Source organism: Bos grunniens, chromosome 10 (assembly GCF_055505025.1).
Source record: "Bos grunniens cultivar Pamir isolate PY7600 chromosome 10, Bosgru_T2T1.0, whole genome shotgun sequence".
NCBI lineage: Eukaryota > Metazoa > Chordata > Mammalia > Artiodactyla > Bovidae > Bos > Bos grunniens.
In genome coordinates, this window is record NC_141174.1 from 87,981,843 (window position 1) to 88,002,215 (window position 20,373).

The following is a 20,373-nucleotide window of genomic DNA, read 5'->3' on the forward strand; positions in this document are numbered from 1 at the left end:
GTAAAGAATCTGCCTGCCATCGCAGGAGACACAGGAGATGTGGATTCGATCCTTGGGTTGGAAAGATCCCCACTCCAGTGTTCCGGCCTGGAGAATTCCATGGATTATTCCATGGAGTCTCAAAGAGTCGGACATAACTGAGCGACTTTCACTTTCTCTTTTCACCTGGAGTAGGAAATGGCAACCCGCTCCAGTATTCTTAGCTGGAAGATTCCATGGACAGAGAAGCCTGGTGGGCTACAGTCCATGGGAGTGCAGAGTCGGACACGACTGAGCAACTGAGCACACACACGCAAGTCAGTTATGATGTTTGTAAGACTTAGGTCATTTTTTTTCCTATATGTGTTTTATGCCTTCCTACCACCACCTTTCAGAGCACCTTTCCCACTTGGAATATACTCTTTCTAACCCTCCTTCAAGTCCTAATTGTCTTTCAGCTCAAACCCCACCTACTCTGTAAAAACATTTTTTGATTGCTCCAGACAGAAGGCAATTAAACTGGCATTGCCTTTTCTAGTCTCTTTTATTGTTCTATGTAGTTGTCACCTAAGATTTTTCTTGTAATTCATTTTTCAAGCCTTTCTCCCCAGTTAGATTGCCCTTACTCCCCAAGGGCAGGCACTTCTACTTCTTCTGCATCTTTGCAGCCTCTCTTGCTCCTACCATAATGTCTTGTACATACTAGATGCTCAATAAACAACTTGTTCTTTCCTTTAGAATTTCCCAAAAGTGGAATATAAGTGAGTTCAGCAGATCTGGGTGTTCAAGAAGTTCCGAAAGTCCATTAATCAACTGGCTATCATACAACTATCATTGTGTAAGACATCAAGAAGAGTGCACTTTCTAGAGGATTTACAAATCTCATGGAGGTAATGTTTATGGCTAAGAACCAGTAAGAGTGTAAAACAATTGTGTGCTTGTGTATCAAATGGAATTGGGTGATGGATGTGAAATGAACTTTCTCATGACAGGAAACATGTTTCATGTTCCCTCTGCATCCAGCATAGGAACTGAGTAGACCCTGGGAAGGCATTTGTTCAGTGAACATGTTGGTGTCTTTTCAATTTGAAGTCTTTGGTAGGAGCTTCATGTTCCTCCTGAAAACCAGTAGACATTGCCCAACAAGGACTCTGGGTCCAGGGCCCATTGGGATATGGAAGTAGCTTTTGCTGCTCTCCGTTTAAGGGTTGGATCCCTCTCCTCATCTGCATGAGGGAAGGCCAGATCTCCAAAATGGCTACCTTATACCTCCATGTATTCTGCATGGAGTCTCTGAAATCCTGGAATCTCCCCGTTGCTAGGGCACTGGAATCTTGGACATAAGTCCACTAAGTGGACATAGGTAGTTTTGTACTGTCCTCTTACCAGCTCCATTTCCCAGGGATTGGCTCTTTTCCTTTTATTCCCAGTGACCCTGTGTTCTGTATGATGTTAACAATATTTAAACATTACATTTCCCAAATTCTTCCTCCATTCTGCTACCCTAGAATGGGACATTCTCATCTCAAGTCTGGATAGGATTTTCCACTCTCATCTGGATTGATTCACAATTGTGGGCCTGTCCTTCGTGCACCACTGTCATTTTATCCATCTTTCCTTGGCTCCCAGTCCCCTCTGCTCTTATTAGGACAGCATTGTATGTTATATTATTGAGGTCTGGCTGGGGCCAAAGAGCAGGAGTTTGAGATGGATTCAGTCACTTCAGCTTTCTGCCTCCTATCTTGAATGCAAGACATATGTGGATGTAAGATCATGTATGTGCTTTATAATTATCATTATTTATGATTATTATCACACACATATTTTTTTCTGACTACAAATACATGCTTACTTTTGAGAATGCAAAGGCAGAAAGCATAAAGAGCAAAACAGAACAAATTCTCTGTTTCAGTTTCCTATTGCTGCTGTAACAAACCACTGTACATTTAGTAACTTAAAGGGTCAAAAATGAGAAGTCTCACTGAGCTTAAGTCATGGTGTCTTCATTCCCTCAGGTGGATCTAAAGGAGTATTTGTTTTCTTGCCTTTTCTAGCTTCTAGAGGCCACCTGCATTCCTTGGCTCATGGTCACTTCCTCCATTTTCAGAGCCAGCAAAACCCTTGTGATTACATTGTCCCCTGCATAATCCAAGATAATCTTCCTATCTCGAGATTATAAAGTTAATTACTAATGCATGTACATGTTACCATGTGTGGTAACCTTCACCAGTTTCAGGGACTAGGACATGAGCATCTTTACCAGGTCATTACTTTGCCTATCATACCCTCAATTCTTTGATCCAGAAATAATGACTTGTAACATCTTGGCATATTTCTTTAGGTTCTGCTTGTTCTGCATATATTAATATATGTTTTTTCTTTTAATAAAATTGTTATCATATTACATATATTGTTTATTTTTCTACTTTTAAAAAAATTTATTTATTTTTGGCTGTACCGGGTCTTTGTTGCTGCGTGGGCTTTTCTCTAGTTGGAGCGAGCGGGAGCCACTCTTCAGTGCGTTGCACAGGCTTCTTACTGCAGTGGCTTCCTTTGTTGTGGAGCACAGGCTCAAGGGCACCAAGCTTCAGTGTTGCGGCACGTGGGCTCAGTAGTTGCAGTTCCTGGGCTTTAAAGCACAGGCTCAACTGTTGTGTCGCATGGGCTTAGTTGCTCTAAGGCAAGTGGGATCTTCCTAGACCAGGGATCGAACTTGAATCTCCTGCATTGGTGGGTGGATTCTTTACCACTGAGCCACCAGGAAAACCCCTATTTTTCTATTTTTTTTAAAAAAGTTTTATTTTGTCTGTGCCAGGCCTTTAGTTGCTGTGTGTGGGATCTTTTGTTGCAGCATATGGGATCTAGCTCCCTGACCAGTGATCACCTGGTAGTCCTGGGTGTTCATTGGAAGGACTGATGTTGATGCTGAAACTCCAATCCTTTAGCCACCTGATGTGGAGAGCTGACTCATTTGAAAAGACCCTGATGCTGGGAAAGATTGAGGGCAGGAGGAGAAGGGGATGAGAGGGGATGAGATGGATGGATGGCATCATCAACTCAATGGACATGAGTCTGGGTGAACTCCAGGAGTTGGTGATGGACAGGGAGGCCTGGCGTGCTGTGGTTCATGGGGTCACAAATAGTCAGACACGACTGTGTGACTGAACTGAACTGAACTGAACCCTGCATTGGGAGTGCAGAGTCTTAGCCGCTGGGTCACCTGGGAAGTCCCACATATATTCTAATATAATCTGTATTTTACCATTCCACTGTTTATAAATAGTTTCCTGTAAATATTTTTTAAAACTTTGAATTTTACTGTTTTCCTAGCACTTGATTCTTTTCATCTGTCATAATTTGCTTAAAAAATTCTCTATTATTAGAATTTAATCTTTTTGAAGTTTTTTACTTCCCTTAACAATGTGATTAATATATATGAATGTAAGTTTTTTTATTCCCTTTGATGTTTCTAAAAAGTGAATTCTTACTATTATTACTAGAATTTTAATACAAAGGCACTATGAAAATACTATTGAAATAAATAATTTTGAACTCAGAAGTCAAGCTAACCAACTCATTTTATAGCTTTATATAAAACTGAAGATTTATATATAAATATATAAAATATAAAAAGATTTAAGATTTATATATAAATATATATAACATATATAAATATATTAAAAACATATAATATATTAAAAAAGATTTATATGTAAAACTTTATATAAAACTGAAGATGATAGAAAATGATAAGCTCAAGGTAACACAGTAATTTAGAAAAGGAGTTAGATTTGACTATTTGAAATTTTAGTATGATGAAGAGCATTACAAATAAACTTAAAGCACAAATGACAAGGTTCATTATCCAATTACAGATGTGGTAGGTGAAGAAGATAACAGAATTAGTTGGGAGACTGGTTACATTGAAGCAATAAATAAATTGACTGAGGAAATAAGTAAATATATTGAAGATAAAAGACTCAGGTTTCTTACTGTTGGAGAAGATATTTGTTTGTAAGTGTGGAAAAACAGAAGTCTAGAATAATCTTGAAGTGTCAGATTACAATTAGAGATATTGGCAAGAATGCATGGTTTTAAAATATATATCCTGATAGATACAGAAATGGTCATAGATACATGTATGTATATGTATGTGTGTATATATATATACATATTTGCTTGTGTATGTGTGTATTGTACATGTATAATGCATATATGTCTTAGCTCTGTCCACTGAGAGAGGCCAGAAGCAATGACACTCCAGTAGCAATGATAGCACTAACATCCCAGACCTTAATTTAATACCATCCTCTTCTGAAGTGACTCAAAGCTGTTGGGCTGATTCTAAGTCTAGGTCAGAAAAAATGTAAAATGAATCTGGAACATCTCATTGTGCAAGAAAGTAAGACAACACTCAAAGAATGATGAGGACACATCAAAAGAACCACTCTAAAGACTCTCCTACTAGACAAATCTGGGACAACTTGAGCATCAAAATGATGAAAGGGTCAAAATACAACTGACTGAAGAGACTAGAAACTTACAAGTTCAAACTGGTATAAAAATTAATACATACATGCTTACATACATAAATAAAAGATAGAAAAGGAAAAATTCTTTGCAGTAAATTTCCAACTAATCTATATAGAAAGAATGATTGAAACAGAAAATTACCAGTGTCATCATGGTGGCTGACCCAGTAGAAAGTTGGCAATGGATACTAAATTTTGTCTGGAAATATGATGAGGAATAAGATATTATTCCTTGGAACACCTTTTCACAAAATATTACTAACCAATTACAAAGAAAAAATGGCGATTTTATGGTAGAGAAACATGACTGGCAAAAAGCCACAAGTGACAATCTGGAGAAGGTATTTGTAACATGTATAAAAATCAAAGAATAATAGTTTCTTATGTGCTGTGTGCTGTGCTTAGTCACTTAGTCATGTCCTACTCTTTGCAACCCCATGGACTGTAGCCTGCTGGGCTTCTCTGTCCATGGGGATTCTCCAGGCAAGAATATTGAAGTGGGTTGCCATGTCTTTCTCCAGGGGACCTTCCTGCATTGTAGGTGGATTTTTTACCATCTGAGCCATTCTCATATACAATTTGGAAGCAATTTCTCATATACAAAGAATTTCTACAAATCAGCATTTGTATTATAGTTCAATGTAAAAGGAGCAAAAGATATGATAAGACAATTAAGACAAGATATATAAATAGCCAATAGATATAGTAAAGATGTTCATCCTCACTAATAATGAAAGAAATACTGAAGAAAACAAGATGTCATTTTTTTCCCCTGTTAGACTGGCAAAAAATGACAGGTTGCTAATATGCCAGTCTCTTTACCAGCACCACAATGCAGCTGAGTTAGAAGAGAAAATAAAATGTTTTCCAAAATGATGTCACTTGCCAAATGGCAAGAGTAGATACCAGTGGTTTTTCAAATAATCTATTATATACAGAGAGCTAGCATACATTCCTTGCCAGTGTAGAAACTCCTTTCTCTGTGCTCACTGAGAGCTGCTTCCAGTGCTGTACTGAAAATTGTTACACAAAAGGCTGTACACTAAAGTATTAACAGGAAGAGACGAGGTAAAGTGTTAGTATGATAAGGTCAGAGCATCTTGGATAAATATTTATTTATCCCACCCATCAATTAATTTTTGAGCTCTTCTCTAAAAGCCTTAACAACACCATCCAACATCTGCTAGAACACCTCTATCGTTTGTTCATTCATTCAACAAATACTTTACTGAACACCTGCTTTGTGCCAGGTCAGAGATAGGCTGAGAACTAAGCAGCAAGCAAAAAGAGATAAAATATATCTCCTCAGGGAGCTTACTCTGTACAGGGGGAGACAGCTTTAATCAGATAATCATGTAAATAACTCTAAATTGTAACAAAAGCATGTGGTATAAAGGAGAGATACATGATGACATGAGAATGTAAAACAGGGGAATTTGACTTTGTCAGGAAGTTTGGGGGAGGCTTCCCTAAGAAAGCATGGCTTGAGTTGAATTATGATGGATAAGAAGGTTACCTAGAAGAGGCAAGAGCATTTCAGGTGGAGGGGTGGCATGTGTAAAGAAAAGCTCTGTGGCAAGAGGCAGTATGATGAGTAAGGGGTTGGAAAAGAGAAATAGAGGGGAAGCTGGTGTGAGCAAAGGATGTTAAGGCACATGGGGCCAGCCCTGTGAAGGGTGGGACCTTTGTCCCTGAAGCTGGGAAGGGCTGTAAGCCCTGGAACAGGACTAGCTCTGGGTTTGAAGACGATACCTCTCACTGCCATGGGTGCAATTCTCTCTACATCAAACTTGAATGAATACAAACCATTAGTCAACTGTCCCCACAGTTCCATCCTCCTACTGCTCCAGGGATCATAGATTTGATCTTTGTTTCTCATGACAGACATTTGGAGGGGAAATCCTCTCCTGCTTCTCCCCTTGATTCCTTGTCACCCTGCTCTTTTCCAGAGGGTATTGTTCCTGTCCTCCCTCCATCCCACGCTGATTCCCGCATTCCCTTCTATATTTGTCCTTTTCTCTCTCCATGTGTGGGCCTGAGAAAGGGATGCAGAACCAGCGGAGGGTTCAGGAAGGCAAATGGAAAATGATTATTAAACAAGCTGAAAACTACTGCTCAAAGCATAAACAAAATGCTTTGAAACTATCATCTGACTGAAATGGAGAACTGTAAAACAGAGTAATAAAACAACTGAAGTTTATTTACAGTGTTGGCTGGGCAGAGGGCATCAGGAGAGGGAAAGCAGGAGGTCATTCCATCCTTTAGACTGAGTTGTGGTCACTGACACCAATGCAACAGGAACTGAACATTTTGCAAAATGAGTCTTGTGAAGTAGTAGTGAATTTAAACATTATAATTTCTGGGGCACGGGGAGAAGGGGGCAAAACAAACAGGTTAAAAGTTATCTAGAATTACTGTACATCAAAGGCACACCTGTATACATGCAGAATTTCATGGATGAAATATTGAATAAGTAAAAGCATGTTGTAGTAGAATACATAGGACGTTATGATCTATAAAAAATTTTAAAACAAGCAAAATTAAGCTATATATTAAATATATAAATCCATTATACCTGCAATCTGCCTTCACTGATCAAGATCATTTTAGTTGCAGCTATTTAAAGAAAAGTGTGTGTCCTCCAAGTGCACTTAGCCTAAACAGTATGTTTGCCTGAGCTGTTTCTCGGAAACTCGGAGTCAGCTGTGTCTAATTCAAGCTGAGCTGGTTAATACTGGGTAGGACCACTGACCCTCTAGCTGGGCAGCCCGAGTGTCAGCTTGGTGACCTTTTGACATCAGAGGCTAAAAATTTACCCTTGGATGATGACAAGTGCTCCATTTTAACACGCCCCCTCTAGGTCCACCTGCCAATGCAGGAGACGCAAGAGATACGAGTTCGATCCCTGCATCTGGAAGAGTCCCTTGGGTAGGAGATGGCAACTCACTCCATTATTCTTGCCTGAAAAATTCCAAGGACGGAGGAGCCTGGAGGGCTGTAGTCCATGGGGTCACAAAGAGTCAGGCACAACTGAGCACGTTCCCATGAAGAAGCCTATTGCTTAGTAGTTACTCCTGTGCAGAATGACTCCCTCACCTTTTCCTCATTTCCAGTCACCTGTCCCCATGCTTCCCAAGCCTAAGACCACTCTGGTCCTTTATCCCATAAATAGCTCAAGCCCTTTGAGGCAGGTTTGAGACTTGTTCTCCGTTCTCCTTGCTTGACTGCCTTGTGGATAGACCCTTTCTTTGCCGTAGACATCAGTGTTTCAGCATTTTGGCTTGATGCATGTCAGGAAAATGAACCTGGATGAGTAACATTCACGTGCACTAGAAAGCATAAAGATATAGAAAGGAATATAAGTCCCAATTACAAGAGGATGGATACCTCTGGGAGGAGGGAGGGCCGTGTGAGGGCAACTGACAAGGAGTACACAGGACTGGAGGTGGTTTTGGTTCATTATATTAGTATTTAGGCCTTCTTATATTTATGCATATTTTCCAATACATTTTTAAGAAGAAAAAACTGACCACCTAAGTTGCCGGTGAACTACTGATAAGAAAAGGGAACAGAAACAAGAACTCTTACCTCTTTTCTTGTAATTGACTCTCTATTTAAGAACAGATTCTAGGAAGGTTCCCTCCCTACAGACAGAGCATTAATGGGCAGCACTCAGACCCCATCAGGGTAAGTTGCAGTGATTTAAACTCCAGCTGTACCGAATGAGAAGACCCCGGGGTATTGGCAGAACTAGCCTGAAACTGGACCTATACTGCTTCTAACAAGAAACTGAGTTGTTTTTCAGAGACAAGAGAACAAAACCACAAGTCATACAGCCAAAATAGGCACAGAGGAGAAAATTTTGACCTCAAACAACACCCAAAAGCAAAGTTTCTCCTTCCACAGAACCAAAGGACCGGGACAAGACCGGAGCCTGATTGCCGGAGCCCTTTCTGAAGCGACGGGTCTGCTGTCCCAGAAGAACTGGTACTAAAGTCTCCTTCACCACACCTCATCATAAATGGCTGAGTCCCAAAGCCCTTCAGTGAAAACCTGCCCCAATGCTTTTACCAACCAAACCCCAGATCAGGGAAGATGCAGATGTGAGCCATACCTCCTGTCCCCTGCCAGCTGACCTCAAAATTAAATCTTTTCTCAAAAGCTGTGCCACAGTATTGGCTTCTGTGCCCACTGGGCAATGAACCCTTTGCTTGGTAACACTGGTCCCATCTTTACAGCCATAAAGTATGATCTCACCTGAACTAGCATGGACCATATATAATCAGCTCATCAGAAGAGCAGAGAATCTTGGAGGCTCCCTCACAGTCCCTGTTGGATGAGCGTGGATGGTATTGGAGTCTTTACATATTTCAGTATTTCACATGGCATCAAGTCGACTCACCTGCTGCTCCATGGTGCTTGGATCAATAAAAGTCATCAGGTCTATGGAAAAGTGACCAATCACATTTTTCATTTTACAAGCCTTTCCAATTTGAAGGCACAAAGAACTGAGAACTTGGGGATCCACTGAGGTCTGAGGCACAGTGGTCCCAGAGGAGATGAATGGGCCTTCAGCATGAAACTGGTCCCCTGTAGACAGCAGCCTGATTTCTCCATTGGGTTCTATCAGCATGTCCACCGTCACGTTGGTAATACTCTCTGAAGGTGGGTACGCTTCAATCACGCCTCCTGGGGGGAGAAGCATGGGGTGGGTAAAAGGACACACTCTTGTGGACTGTGCCCATTAAGAGCAAGAGGAAAAAACCCAGGCTTTGGCAGAGGGACTCAGGCTCAGAGCCTGCATCTGCCATGTCTTGTGAGACTTTAGGCAAGTAGCTTCAATTCTATAAATTTCCTTTCCGTCATTTCTAAAATCAGCATAATAAGACCTATCTCACCAGACTGTTGTGAATCTTCGTGATCTACAGTATTTAGTCCAATGCTTGGTGTGTAGTTGGACTCAATGAGTGGTGGTTTTGATCCTAACTAGGAAGACACTGTAAAGATCATCAGGCCTATGCCCATTCATTATAAATGATGAACCTGAGGTCTACAGCAAATCCCTCAGGGGGAATTAACTGCCCACAGGCCACAGTTTGTACCTTAAGGACCACTGCGCTTCCTGTTCAACTTCACTGCTTTTTCAAGTTCTGACAGGTTAGGGCTTTTATCAGACATAAGAAAACACTGACCATTATGTCAGCCAAAGGACTTCTATATATAGCTGGTTTGTTTAAAAATATGGAGCCAGAAAATGCTGCCATTCTTGAGAAACAGGTAAGCTTGCTCCATGCTGATAATGGGAGCTTTATAATTTATCTTACTGCACCTTCTGCTCTGAATAGCAAAAATTGCAGAGGCAAATTTGTTGTTTAGGCGCTGAACTAAATTGACTCTGCAATCGCATGGACTGGAGCCCGCCAGGCTCCTCTGTCCATGGGATTCTCCAGGCAAGAATACTGGAGTGGGGCTGCTATTTCCTACTCCAGGGGCTCTTCCCAACCCCAGGGTCAAACCCGCATCCCTTGTATTGGCAGGCAGACTCTTTACCATTGCACCACCTGGGAAGCCTGCCCACAAAATTTACATGGCCCTGTTTTCTGTCTTTAGGCCTAACCTGTAAATCTGTATATATCCCTTTTATAGAAAAAAATTGAATATTATTTGTGAAGAATTAGATAACATAATTTAAAAGTGTTCCTAGACAAGGCAGCCTCTGGAGCCCAACAGTATTAAGATAAATTTGACGTGTATTTTGGGCATTTGCTGGGAGGTGACCTATGCTCACAGGCTTTGAACAGCATATATGGTTAAATCCTGAGATTTAAAAATGTCTCAAATGCAGCTATCTGTTACTTTATACAAAAGGCTCTTTCCTTAAATGTCTATGCTGCTGCTGCTGCTAAGTCGCTTCAGTCGTGTCCGACTCTGTGTGACCCCATAGATGGCAGCCCACCAGGCTCCTCTGTCCATGGGATTCTCCAGGCAAGAACACCGGAGTGGGTTGCCATTTCTTTCTCCAATGCATGAAAGTGAAAAGTGAAAGTGAAGTCGCTCAGTCATGTCCGACTCTTAGCGACCCCATGGACTGCAGCCCACCAGGCTCCTCCGTCCATGGGATATTCCAGGCAAAAGTACTGGAGTGGGGTGCCGTTGCCTTCTCCTTAAATGTCTATAAGTGTGATTAAAGCTTATAGACACAAAAGCTGGTCCTAAAGAAAGCTGAATTTCAGAAGGAAAGCTAATTCATCTTCTTGGTTGGTTTGAGATATGCTTTTCTTTAAATGAGGTTTTCGAGTGTGTGCTGTACCTAAATACTGGTTGCTGGAGATTTAGCAAGGTAAAAGTAACAAAACAATAATAACACAATGCACAAAAACAAGCAAAAAATCTACTGAGTCTCTCTGATTCAGAAAACTTTGTGGCTTTCACTATCACCTACATTTTGAAAGATGATGCTCCAGTGAAAACACTTGTCCTTTATAGTTACAAGGTTATTTTACTTCAAAGTAGCTTATTTGTATTGTCTTCTTGGTACTAGGACCACAGTCTTTTCAGTGTTAATTTTTTTCTTTTCCAAGTAATTAATCCCCCTTTTTAAAAATGTATTGCCTTTGATATAATGCTTTGACAATGCAGAAATCAAATCTATAGCACATTTCGCGACTATAGGCACACTTCAGAGAGTAGAAATGAAATGAACCAGGCAACAGGGAAGATGGCAGGAGATGGTGGCCTTAGGGTCAGGAAACCTGGGTGGGCAGCCTCTCTGTCAGTAATAATTTTATGCAGGGCCTGCTGTAGGCTCTGGGCTCAGAGCTGGGAATAGGTTTGAACACACATGACTCCCCCAGACCAGATTTCTGAGACGTGCTAGAATTGTGGGCTCTAACTGCGTTCCCACTCACCATGCACTTGTTGTGTGATTTTGTCCTAGTCACTTCCTAGCATTAAGCCTGTTTCTTTGTCTATCAAAGTGTCTCAAGAAAGCTTGTTCTTCCTCCTATAAATAAGTATTGTGCTTACAACACGGCTGAAATAGAGGAAGAAAGGATAGAAATGACGGAGGCTGAGACAAAGGCTAAGCTTGTGGTTGTACAGCTCATGTGAGACGGTGGCTGGGAAAACCCTTTCTAGTCTACAAAGCTCATATGAGAATAAATAGGCTAAAAGAAGGTTTGCAGGCTGACCTTGGAAGATACGGAAACTTCCTAACATCCTGTCGTGTATGGATCTGAGATCTTCAGGGTCTTCCCCTCATAATCTGAAAAAAAATCCTTTATTCTTAACCATTTTTTGTCGTGAAACTGTTAGTCGCTCAGAGAGTGTTAGGTCTCACTCTTTGAGACCCCTATGGACTGTAGCCTGTCAAGTTCCTCTGTCCATGGGATTCTCCAGGCAAGAATACTGGAGCGGGTTGGCATTCCCTTCTCCAGAGGATCTTCTCAACCCAGGGATCGAACTCCGGTCTCCCTCATTGCAGGCAGATTTTTTACCGTCTGAGTCACAGAAGCCACCTAGTATACCTACCTACTTTATTTTCTCCCATTTATGCACAGGGTAGACTCTTTTAGTTTTACTTTTCTGGTATTGGGTTTATGTGGAAATTTGTGGAATCACAGAAATTTATATTTGAGAGGACAGATTGTACTATAACTGCCCTCTGCGTCTCCCCACACCAGTGAAGAATCCTTTCTCAGCATTCTTGTTAGACTGTGGGCCGTCCCATCTAAATAATTCATTAACAGTATGTTTACTATGCCCTTCCACCCCACTCTGCCTTGCAGTGTATTCCAATGCCCAGTAGATCTTTCTTTTTCGATACGATCTCATATCTTGAGCTAAGAGGTATTCCTTGGTAAATGTACCCATTGTCTCTGGCCAAGACTCCTGGAGTAGCACGGGGTAGCCTTTTATTGGCTCTGTTAGGTATTCACAGAGTGATTCGAGGAGAGTTACTTAATCTTTTGTACCTCAGTTTCCTTCTCTGTGAAGTGAGGGTGATAATGGTACCCACCTCATAGGGCTGTTAGGAGGATTAAAGAAATTAATATAGGTGTGCTTAGAATAGAGTCTAAGGACTTTCCTGTGGTCTAGTGGTTAAGTCTCCATGCTTCCATTGCAGGGGGCATGGGTTCCATCCCTAGTCAGGGAACTAAGAACTCACTTGCCTCACATGCCATGAGGTGAGTCTAGCTCATGGTAAGCACAGACTGTGCTTATTATGTTGTTTTCACTGTGCTATTCTCGCCATTGAGTTGTTGCTGCTGCTGCTATCATCTGATATTATTATGATGTGCGTGTATGCATGCTACATTGCTTCAGTCGTGTCCTACTCTTTGCAACTCTATGGACTGTCGCCTGCCAGGCTCCCCTGTCCATGGGATTCTCCAGGCAAGAATACTGGAGCAGGTTGATGTGCCCTCTTCCGGGGATCTTCCCAACCCAGGGATCAAACCCATGTCTCTTACATCCCCTGCACTGGCAGAAAGGTTCTTTACCACTAGTGTCACCTGGGAAGCCCTATTATTATGATATTATTATATGTTTATGTTACATGTTATCTTTTGACAGTGGTGAATAGAGTGGAAAGATAGCTTCTGTGGTCTGTATCCTAGCCTTCTCTTATCATGCATGTGTGTAAGCATATAAGAATATCCACCTTATACTGTTGCCTCCTAAAGAGTGAGGGGCAATGTGGTGTAGCACTCCCACAGGACCTCCACAACTGCTCCATTCATTCCCTCATCCACTGACCTCCTAACATCATCAGAAAATTGAGAAGTCAGGGGGCTTTGCTCCAGGACTATCAGTCAGTTCAGTCACTCAGTAGTGTCTGACTCTTTGTGACTCCATGGACTGCAGCACGCCAGGCTCCCCTGTCCATCACCAACTCCTGGAGACTACGTAAACTCATGTCCATTTCATCAGTGATGCCATCCAACCACCTCATCCTCTGTCGACCCCTTCTCTTTCCACCTTCAATCTTTCCCAGCATCAGGGTCTTTTCCATTGAATTGGTTTTTCACATCAGGTGGCCAAAGTACTGGAGTTTCAACTTCAGCATCAGTCCTTCTAATGAATATTCAGGACTGATTTCCTTTAGGATGGACTGGTTGGATCCCCTTGCAGTCCAAGGGACTCTCAAGAGTCTTCTCCAAAACCACAGTTCAAAAGCATCAATTCTTTGGTGCTCAGCTTTCTTTATAGTCCAACTCTCATATCCATACATGACTACTGGAAAAACCATAGCTTTGTCTAGAGGGACCTTTGTTGGTAAAGTAATGTCTCTGCTTTTTTAATATGCTGTCTAGGTTGGTCATAGCTTTTCTTCCAAGGAGTAAGTGTCTTTTAATTTCATGGCAGCAGTCACCATTTGCAGTGATTTTGGAGCCCCAAAATCACTTTGGGCTCCAAGACTATAGCGGGTTCTTATTTACAAGGTCTAACCTCAGAACCAGAAGTGAGACTATTTCTTCTCTCCTAGAAAATGGAAGGAGAAACTCACATTTCTTGAAGACTTATTTTGAGTCAGGCTCCCTGGTAGAAACCTTCATATATTTATTTCATTGAATCCTGCCAACAACCCTGTAAGTAGGTGAGGAAACTGGGCCTCCAAGGGTTTAAGAACCTTGCTCAAGGTCAAGGATGAGATCCAAACTCAGGTCTTCTGATTCCAAAGTTTTTGACTACTTCTCAGGAGAAGTCTGTGGTGCCAAAATATGGTCAGAATCTCGAGCTATGCACGGCATGCCTGGCCTGCTCAGTTCCTGTTTACTTAAGAGGCTGAATGCAGGATAAATATTTAGGCAAAGTTTTGAAGAAAAATCTGTTTGGAGGAGCACTTTTCTAAACCCATGCAAGAGTTTCTAGGTATTCACACTGGCCCCAGGTTGACCCAAAACTAGAATGCAAGGTTGCGCAGACCAAACCTCAACAGAAGCTTTCCAGTCTTATTTACCTTGACTGAGAAATGTTTGCAGGAATTTTCTCCACGTTGGGAACCGTTTCTCATTGACTGGCTGTGCGTGCTGTGCTAAAATGCCCGCCAGCTCCTCGGAGATCTTCACCAAAGCTGGCTCCTGCAGAAACAAATTAAATAGAACCACAAGCAATTTTACTACAGAAATGAAAACTGCTTGTGGAGTGATTAAAAACCAGGCCTCCAACAGGCAAAAAAAATGTGGTTACTGTTTACCCAGAGCCAGAAAGCCATTTTGAAAAATTTCTCTATTTTTTCCCAGCCATTTCAATTTTCATTCCTCAAAGTGATTTGGCCCCAAAATATTGCCACTAATTGTGCCTCTTGTCTCCAAAAGGCAGCCTTCTGCCTGGGCATCAGGTAAACCCAGTTTCAGACCCACAGCAGCCTGACCAATGGCATGTCCTCGGACACTGTGTCTCCTCACTTTGGGCCTCAGTTTCTCATTGTGTAAAAGGCAGGGTTCACTACCTTCTCCCTCAGGTTCTTCAGACTGGAATTTTTTTTTTATTAAAAATTTTTTATTGAAGTATAGTTGATTTATAACGTGTTAATTTCTTCTGTGCAGCAAAGTGACTCGGTTTTATATCTTTTTGTATTTGTTTCCATTATGATTTATCACAGGATATTGACTGTAGTTCCCTGTGCTGTACAGCAGGACCCAACCTCCCTCCCTACCTCGCTCAGTCGTGTCCAACTCTTTGTCACCTCATGGACTGTAGCCTGCCAAGCTCCTCTGTCCGTGGGGATTCTCCAGGCAAGAATACTGGAGTGGGTTGCCATGCCCTCCTCCAAAGAGTCTTCCCAACCCAAGGATCAAACCCAGCTCTCCCACATTGCAGGTGGATTCTTTACCATCTGAGTCACCAGGGAAGCCCATAGATACTAAAAGAGTAACCCATATATATGCTGCTTCCCAGAGACTCACTTCAAAACTAAAGACACACACCGTCTGAAAGTAAGAGAAGGGAAAACAGTATTTTACACAAAAGGAAATGTTTTTTTTTTTATCTTATAACGCTAACAGAGTTGACCCTGAGAGAGATCGTGGAGTTGGCAGGGTCTTTCTTGGTCACCTTGATCTCTTAAAGCCATGCCCTTTCCCCCTGGTTGGGGGACCTCCACGTAACTGTGGGATCAAAGCCTAAAATCACGGCTGATGCCGTAGAGGTGAGATTTCATGAAGTCAGGTCGTAAGAATGAGGTGGGATTTCAGGAGGTTGGGTCAGGAGAGAGAGTTGGGGAGGGAGGTCAGGTTGGGAGACTGAGGTGGGGAGGGGTGTGGTTCTCAATCACCTGATATTCCACATTAGGTCACAGCCTCATCTGACTAGACATGAGCTAAGGTTGGCCCCCACGCCAAGGTGAAAACTGTAGGAAACCCTCTAATGAATAAAAAATGGGGGTTTGTGACATAAAGAGACTTGGTTTGTATCATAAAGATATTTGGTTTATGAGGACAATTTTTTTGTTTTTTTTGCAAAGTCTTAGACTAACTAAAATTTTTTTAGATAAAAGCCACTTGTTCAGATTTCATTTCTGTCAGAAGAGCAGCTTTAGGCACCAAACATCTGATAGGCAGAATTCATATTCAAAATGGGGGACGTTGACAAGAAAAACTCAGGCTTGTTCTGGGTTGCTGGGGAAATTTCTAATCTGTGAGTAGACATCAGTTATTTGGAAGAATCAGAAAGAATCAGCTTTGGTGAGTGGGGCAGGAAGGAATCTTAGAAATAATCTGTATAGCCATGTATTTTCAATTTCTGCGTCATTAAAAAGTGATTGTCCTTCCCCTCCCCTCAGCTCCTTGGAACATCTGGCTCATTCTGGGTTGAGTGCCCTCTGAAAATCTACAATGGAAGACAAATATCTGAGCGTACACTCTGGGCAGGTCCCAGTAACCTGAATAATGTCTGAATTATCTAGAAAATCCTGGTGGGAGACTCTCATCAGTCAGTTTAGTAAGTGCTTGACATACAAAACCAAAGCGCCATGAGGAAGGGAGAGTGCCGCTGCTCACCCTCTTTCAGGATGGCTCTCTGCACAGTCAGGGACGTTAAGAAGGGCTGGGGAAGCTGGCTCACACAGCGAGCCTCTGCCTCAGGAGGCAGAGGCAGGGAAATTGCTGTCAAAGCCAAGCACTTCGTATTCTGCACAACCGATGTTTTCTCTGCCCTTTACTGTACATTAATAACCTTGTCTCCGCAAGGCCCTGCATTTAAATCATAAACAAGCACACAAAACGTGCAGTTCCAACAACCTGGACCGCCTCTCGTTTTCTCCTTTGAGCATTGTCCTCCAAACCCACCTTTCTTCTTACTTTATAATTGTCTCTGTTAAAACTACTCTACTCTATTGAAAAAGACCAATTGTCTGTGATTCATGCAGTGCCCCAAAGGTGGGACAACGAAACACGGCTGTGGGTTCCCACTCTGCTTATGAAACTGAGTGTCAAGGAAGGAACCCATGCAGGGCAGGCCCTCTACCAGGACAGTGGAGACTTACTTTTTGTCCTTCCCTGATTAAAGGTGTTGAATCATCTACACAGTGATCTGCTCTCTGCTATCACATCAAGTCAGCCCAAGAGCAATAATTCACTTGTTCATCCATTCATGCAAGAAATGGCAGGTACTTAGAGTAGTTGAAATCACTGAGACTGTTAGTGGGATGGTGGTTGTTGGGGGACAGGGAGTGGCGAGTTAGTGTTTAATGGGTATGGAGGTTTGGTTTTTTAAGACAAAAAGAGTTCTGGAGCTGGGTGGTGGTAATGTTACACAACATTGCGGATGTAATGAATACCATTGAACTGTAGACTTAAAAATGGTTCAGATGGTAGATTTTATGGGTATTTTACCACAATAAAAAAAATTGAGAAAAAAAATTAGAGAATGTCAGATCTAACTTAACTAAGGAAAAAAGTGTTTATGTGTTGTGGTGGGGGGAGACTAGAGATGGAGGTGAGACAAGGAATAGATGAAAGCTTTTCTACCTGTCTCAAAAGTGAAAGTGAGAGTTGCTCTGCTGCTGCTGCTGCTGCTGCTAAGTCGCGTCAGTCGTGTCCGACTCTGTGCGACCCCATAGACTCAGTGGTGTTCAACTCTTTGTGACCCCATGGGGCTATACAGTCTATGGAATTCTCCAGGACAGGATAGCGGAGTGGGTAGCCTTTCCCTTCTCCCGAGGATCTTCCCAACCCAGGGATCCAACCCAGGTCTCCTGCATTGCAGGCAGATTCTTTACCAGCTGAGGCACAAGGGAAGCCCAGGAATACTGGAGTGGGCAGCCTATCCTTTCTCCAGGGGATCTTCCTGACCCAGGAATCAAACTGGGGTCTCCTGCATTGCAGGTGGATTCTTTACCAACTGAGCTATGAGGGAAGCCTAAGTCTCAAAACTAGATCCCTATCCACTTAAGTCAAAACTCCTCAGCACCACACACAAAGGCCCTCTGTAACCTGACCTCTGATTCCTAAAGCAGCCTCTCTTCTCTCTGTCTTCTAGCCTTGCCCCAAACTTCCCTGGCTCAGTCTCTTTCCTCGGCCTTCCTTCTTCCACTCCCTCCTCTGGGTGATTCCTTCACACCCTCTCTGAGTTAGTTCCGGTCACTCCTCCTCCAGGAAGCCTTCTCTACTATCAAGTGGGGCTGTCCTTTCTTCATGTTCTCCAGCTTCTGGGGGCTCCTTAGGGGTGTGGTCAGTGGCTTTGTGGTCAGGCTCCCAATGCTCAGCACAGGGAACACCCAATATGTGTGGCTGCAATAAACACAGGGACCTGGCCCCAAACAGCTGAAGTTATAGGGTACGGGAAAATGGGAAACCTTGCAACAGGCTCCCACCTTGCTGCCCAGGAACCACCTGGCGGGGATGACTACTTAAGAACCAATTCTTCCTGGGTGGATTTGATGAGATTCCCGGCCTCTAAGGGACAATGGGAAGATAAATAAGGTGACATTTATAAAGTATCACTTCAGATGCAACATGCTATGTGAAGGCCAATAATTAACTGGTAAGGTCGTGGCTTGTGAGAGGCATCTGGACACCGTGTCAGGCTGCCTGGATTGCCTCTGCTTACAAAGCCAGCCATTCCACCTTGATCCACAGCGTTTGTATTGTGTACAGCAAAGGGGTAAATTTCCTAGAGGAAAGTCTGCTGTGGAAATCATGTCCCATTGTGAGAAGCACACAGCTGAAGGCCCTGGGAGGGTAACAGTCAATAGGGGATGCTAGGGTACATGGAGGCAGCTTGGGGCCACAAGAAACTCTCTAAAAGATATTCAGAGGAATAATGGGGTGGGGGGTATTAACTGTTCAATTTATTTCTGTATTTTGAAAGCATCTGATAGGAAATAGAAGGATTATACTAAGAATGGCCTTAACTCCATTGGGCCTTAGCTCCATTGAAGAGATGTCAGATGTAAGTTCTCGGCTTGGAGAGAGTTTCTGTTCTGTTCAAACATAATTATCACAACTTTAAGGGCAGATGCTGATGAGGGAAGATCTGTAGCTACTTGGGTTTATTATGTTCAGAGTAAACTTAAGTACACACTGATGCCCACAGCCACAGACATATAAAACCATGCTACACAACCCCCAAATTCATGTGAATCCTCAGAACAGTATTCATAAAATACTTTCTCTTGTTACAGCAGGCTCACATTCATTGTCCCCTTTGGTCCTGACACCAACACTCTGAGGTGGGCGAGCACAGGATTATTCCCCCTGCTTTACAAATGGGGAGCTGAGGCTCCTAGAGTGAAGAGGCTTGTGTAAGGTCACTTGCTGAGTTATCAGATTCTGTTATGGGGTGATTTTCAACACGAGACTGAAGACAGAAAACAATGGAGTTGGGGGAACTATTGCTAGTTCGTCTTGTTTCCCCCACATTTTACCCTTGCAGTGTGTATATGTGTGTGTGTGTGTGTGTGAGTAAGTAGAATATCTGTTACAAGCCAGAAATCAGGGCACAAGATTCTCTGTCTAACATATTTGTGAAATGAGTAGTTCAATGCATCACATCAAGGCGATAGATGACTGGTTAGTGTTTCAAAAAGTGTATCAACCACATGCAACAGATCTTTCAGAGCTAACAACTCTAGGGGCGTGAAGAGGAAAGCGTAGATCTCATGGATGATAAGCAAATATTAGAAAAATACCCTTTAGTTTTTGAAATAATTTCAGATATTCATTCCATTTTAATTGCACTTCTGGCAATGCACATTAGCTGCCGGCCTTTGTGGAGCTAATAGCTCTAGAGCAATTCCCATCCAGGAGGAACCTGAGCCACACCTGCGCCAGTGCACAGCTTTGTCGCTCTTTGTCCAGTATCCATATTTACCCCTCAGAGTGCATCGGTGATAGTCATGACCTTGGCGGGTTCCAAGATAACTGTAGGGCCTTCATCAGTCTGACCAATGCATCCTAAAGATTCTTGTCTATCAAGCATGGACCTTGCCTCTCAGCTCTCTCTCTTTTTTTCTATCAAGAAAGTGTAAATTTGAAAGAAGAGGTATTTGACTGAAAGAAATTCAGGATATCTCAGGGGAAGCTGCTAGCATATCCAATTTAATATTGCCCTCAATGACTAAAGCTACTTCAAGCTCCAGAGAGTTAACTTTCCCAAGTAAATTCTAAAAGTGTGTATGTGTGTGTGCATGTGTGTTGGGAGGATGAGCAAGGAGGAAAAAAGAATACAAATCAGAATGATCTAAATATCAATCATCAATACTCCTTTTATTTCAGAAAGCTCTTTGCTAGATCTGCAGTGATGAATTAAGTAAAATAACTTGTCAGCTAATCACTTTCAATCTTTCACATCAGACATTATTTGGTGTTGTTCAAAACAGAAACCAAGGGACCTACCTAGATGATTCTGCTTTTACAGA

The 20,373-nt window shown here is 42.4% G+C and overlaps 1 protein-coding gene and 1 long non-coding RNA gene across 3 annotated transcripts in view; one reads left to right on the forward strand and one right to left on the reverse strand.

Annotated features, from left to right (window-relative positions):
* Positions 1-20,373, forward strand: part of LOC147365294 (uncharacterized) — a 104,434-nt gene that overhangs the window by 79,965 nt on the left and 4,096 nt on the right. The gene's annotated exons all lie outside the window — the stretch shown is intronic.
* The window catches only part of IQCH (IQ motif containing H), a 231,508-nt gene that overhangs the window by 55,103 nt on the left and 156,032 nt on the right, over positions 1-20,373 (reverse strand). The window contains 2 exon segments of the mRNA XM_086322857.1: positions 8,914-9,200; positions 14,473-14,593. Of these exon segments, the coding sequence (XP_086178983.1) occupies positions 8,914-9,200; positions 14,473-14,593 (408 nt within the window).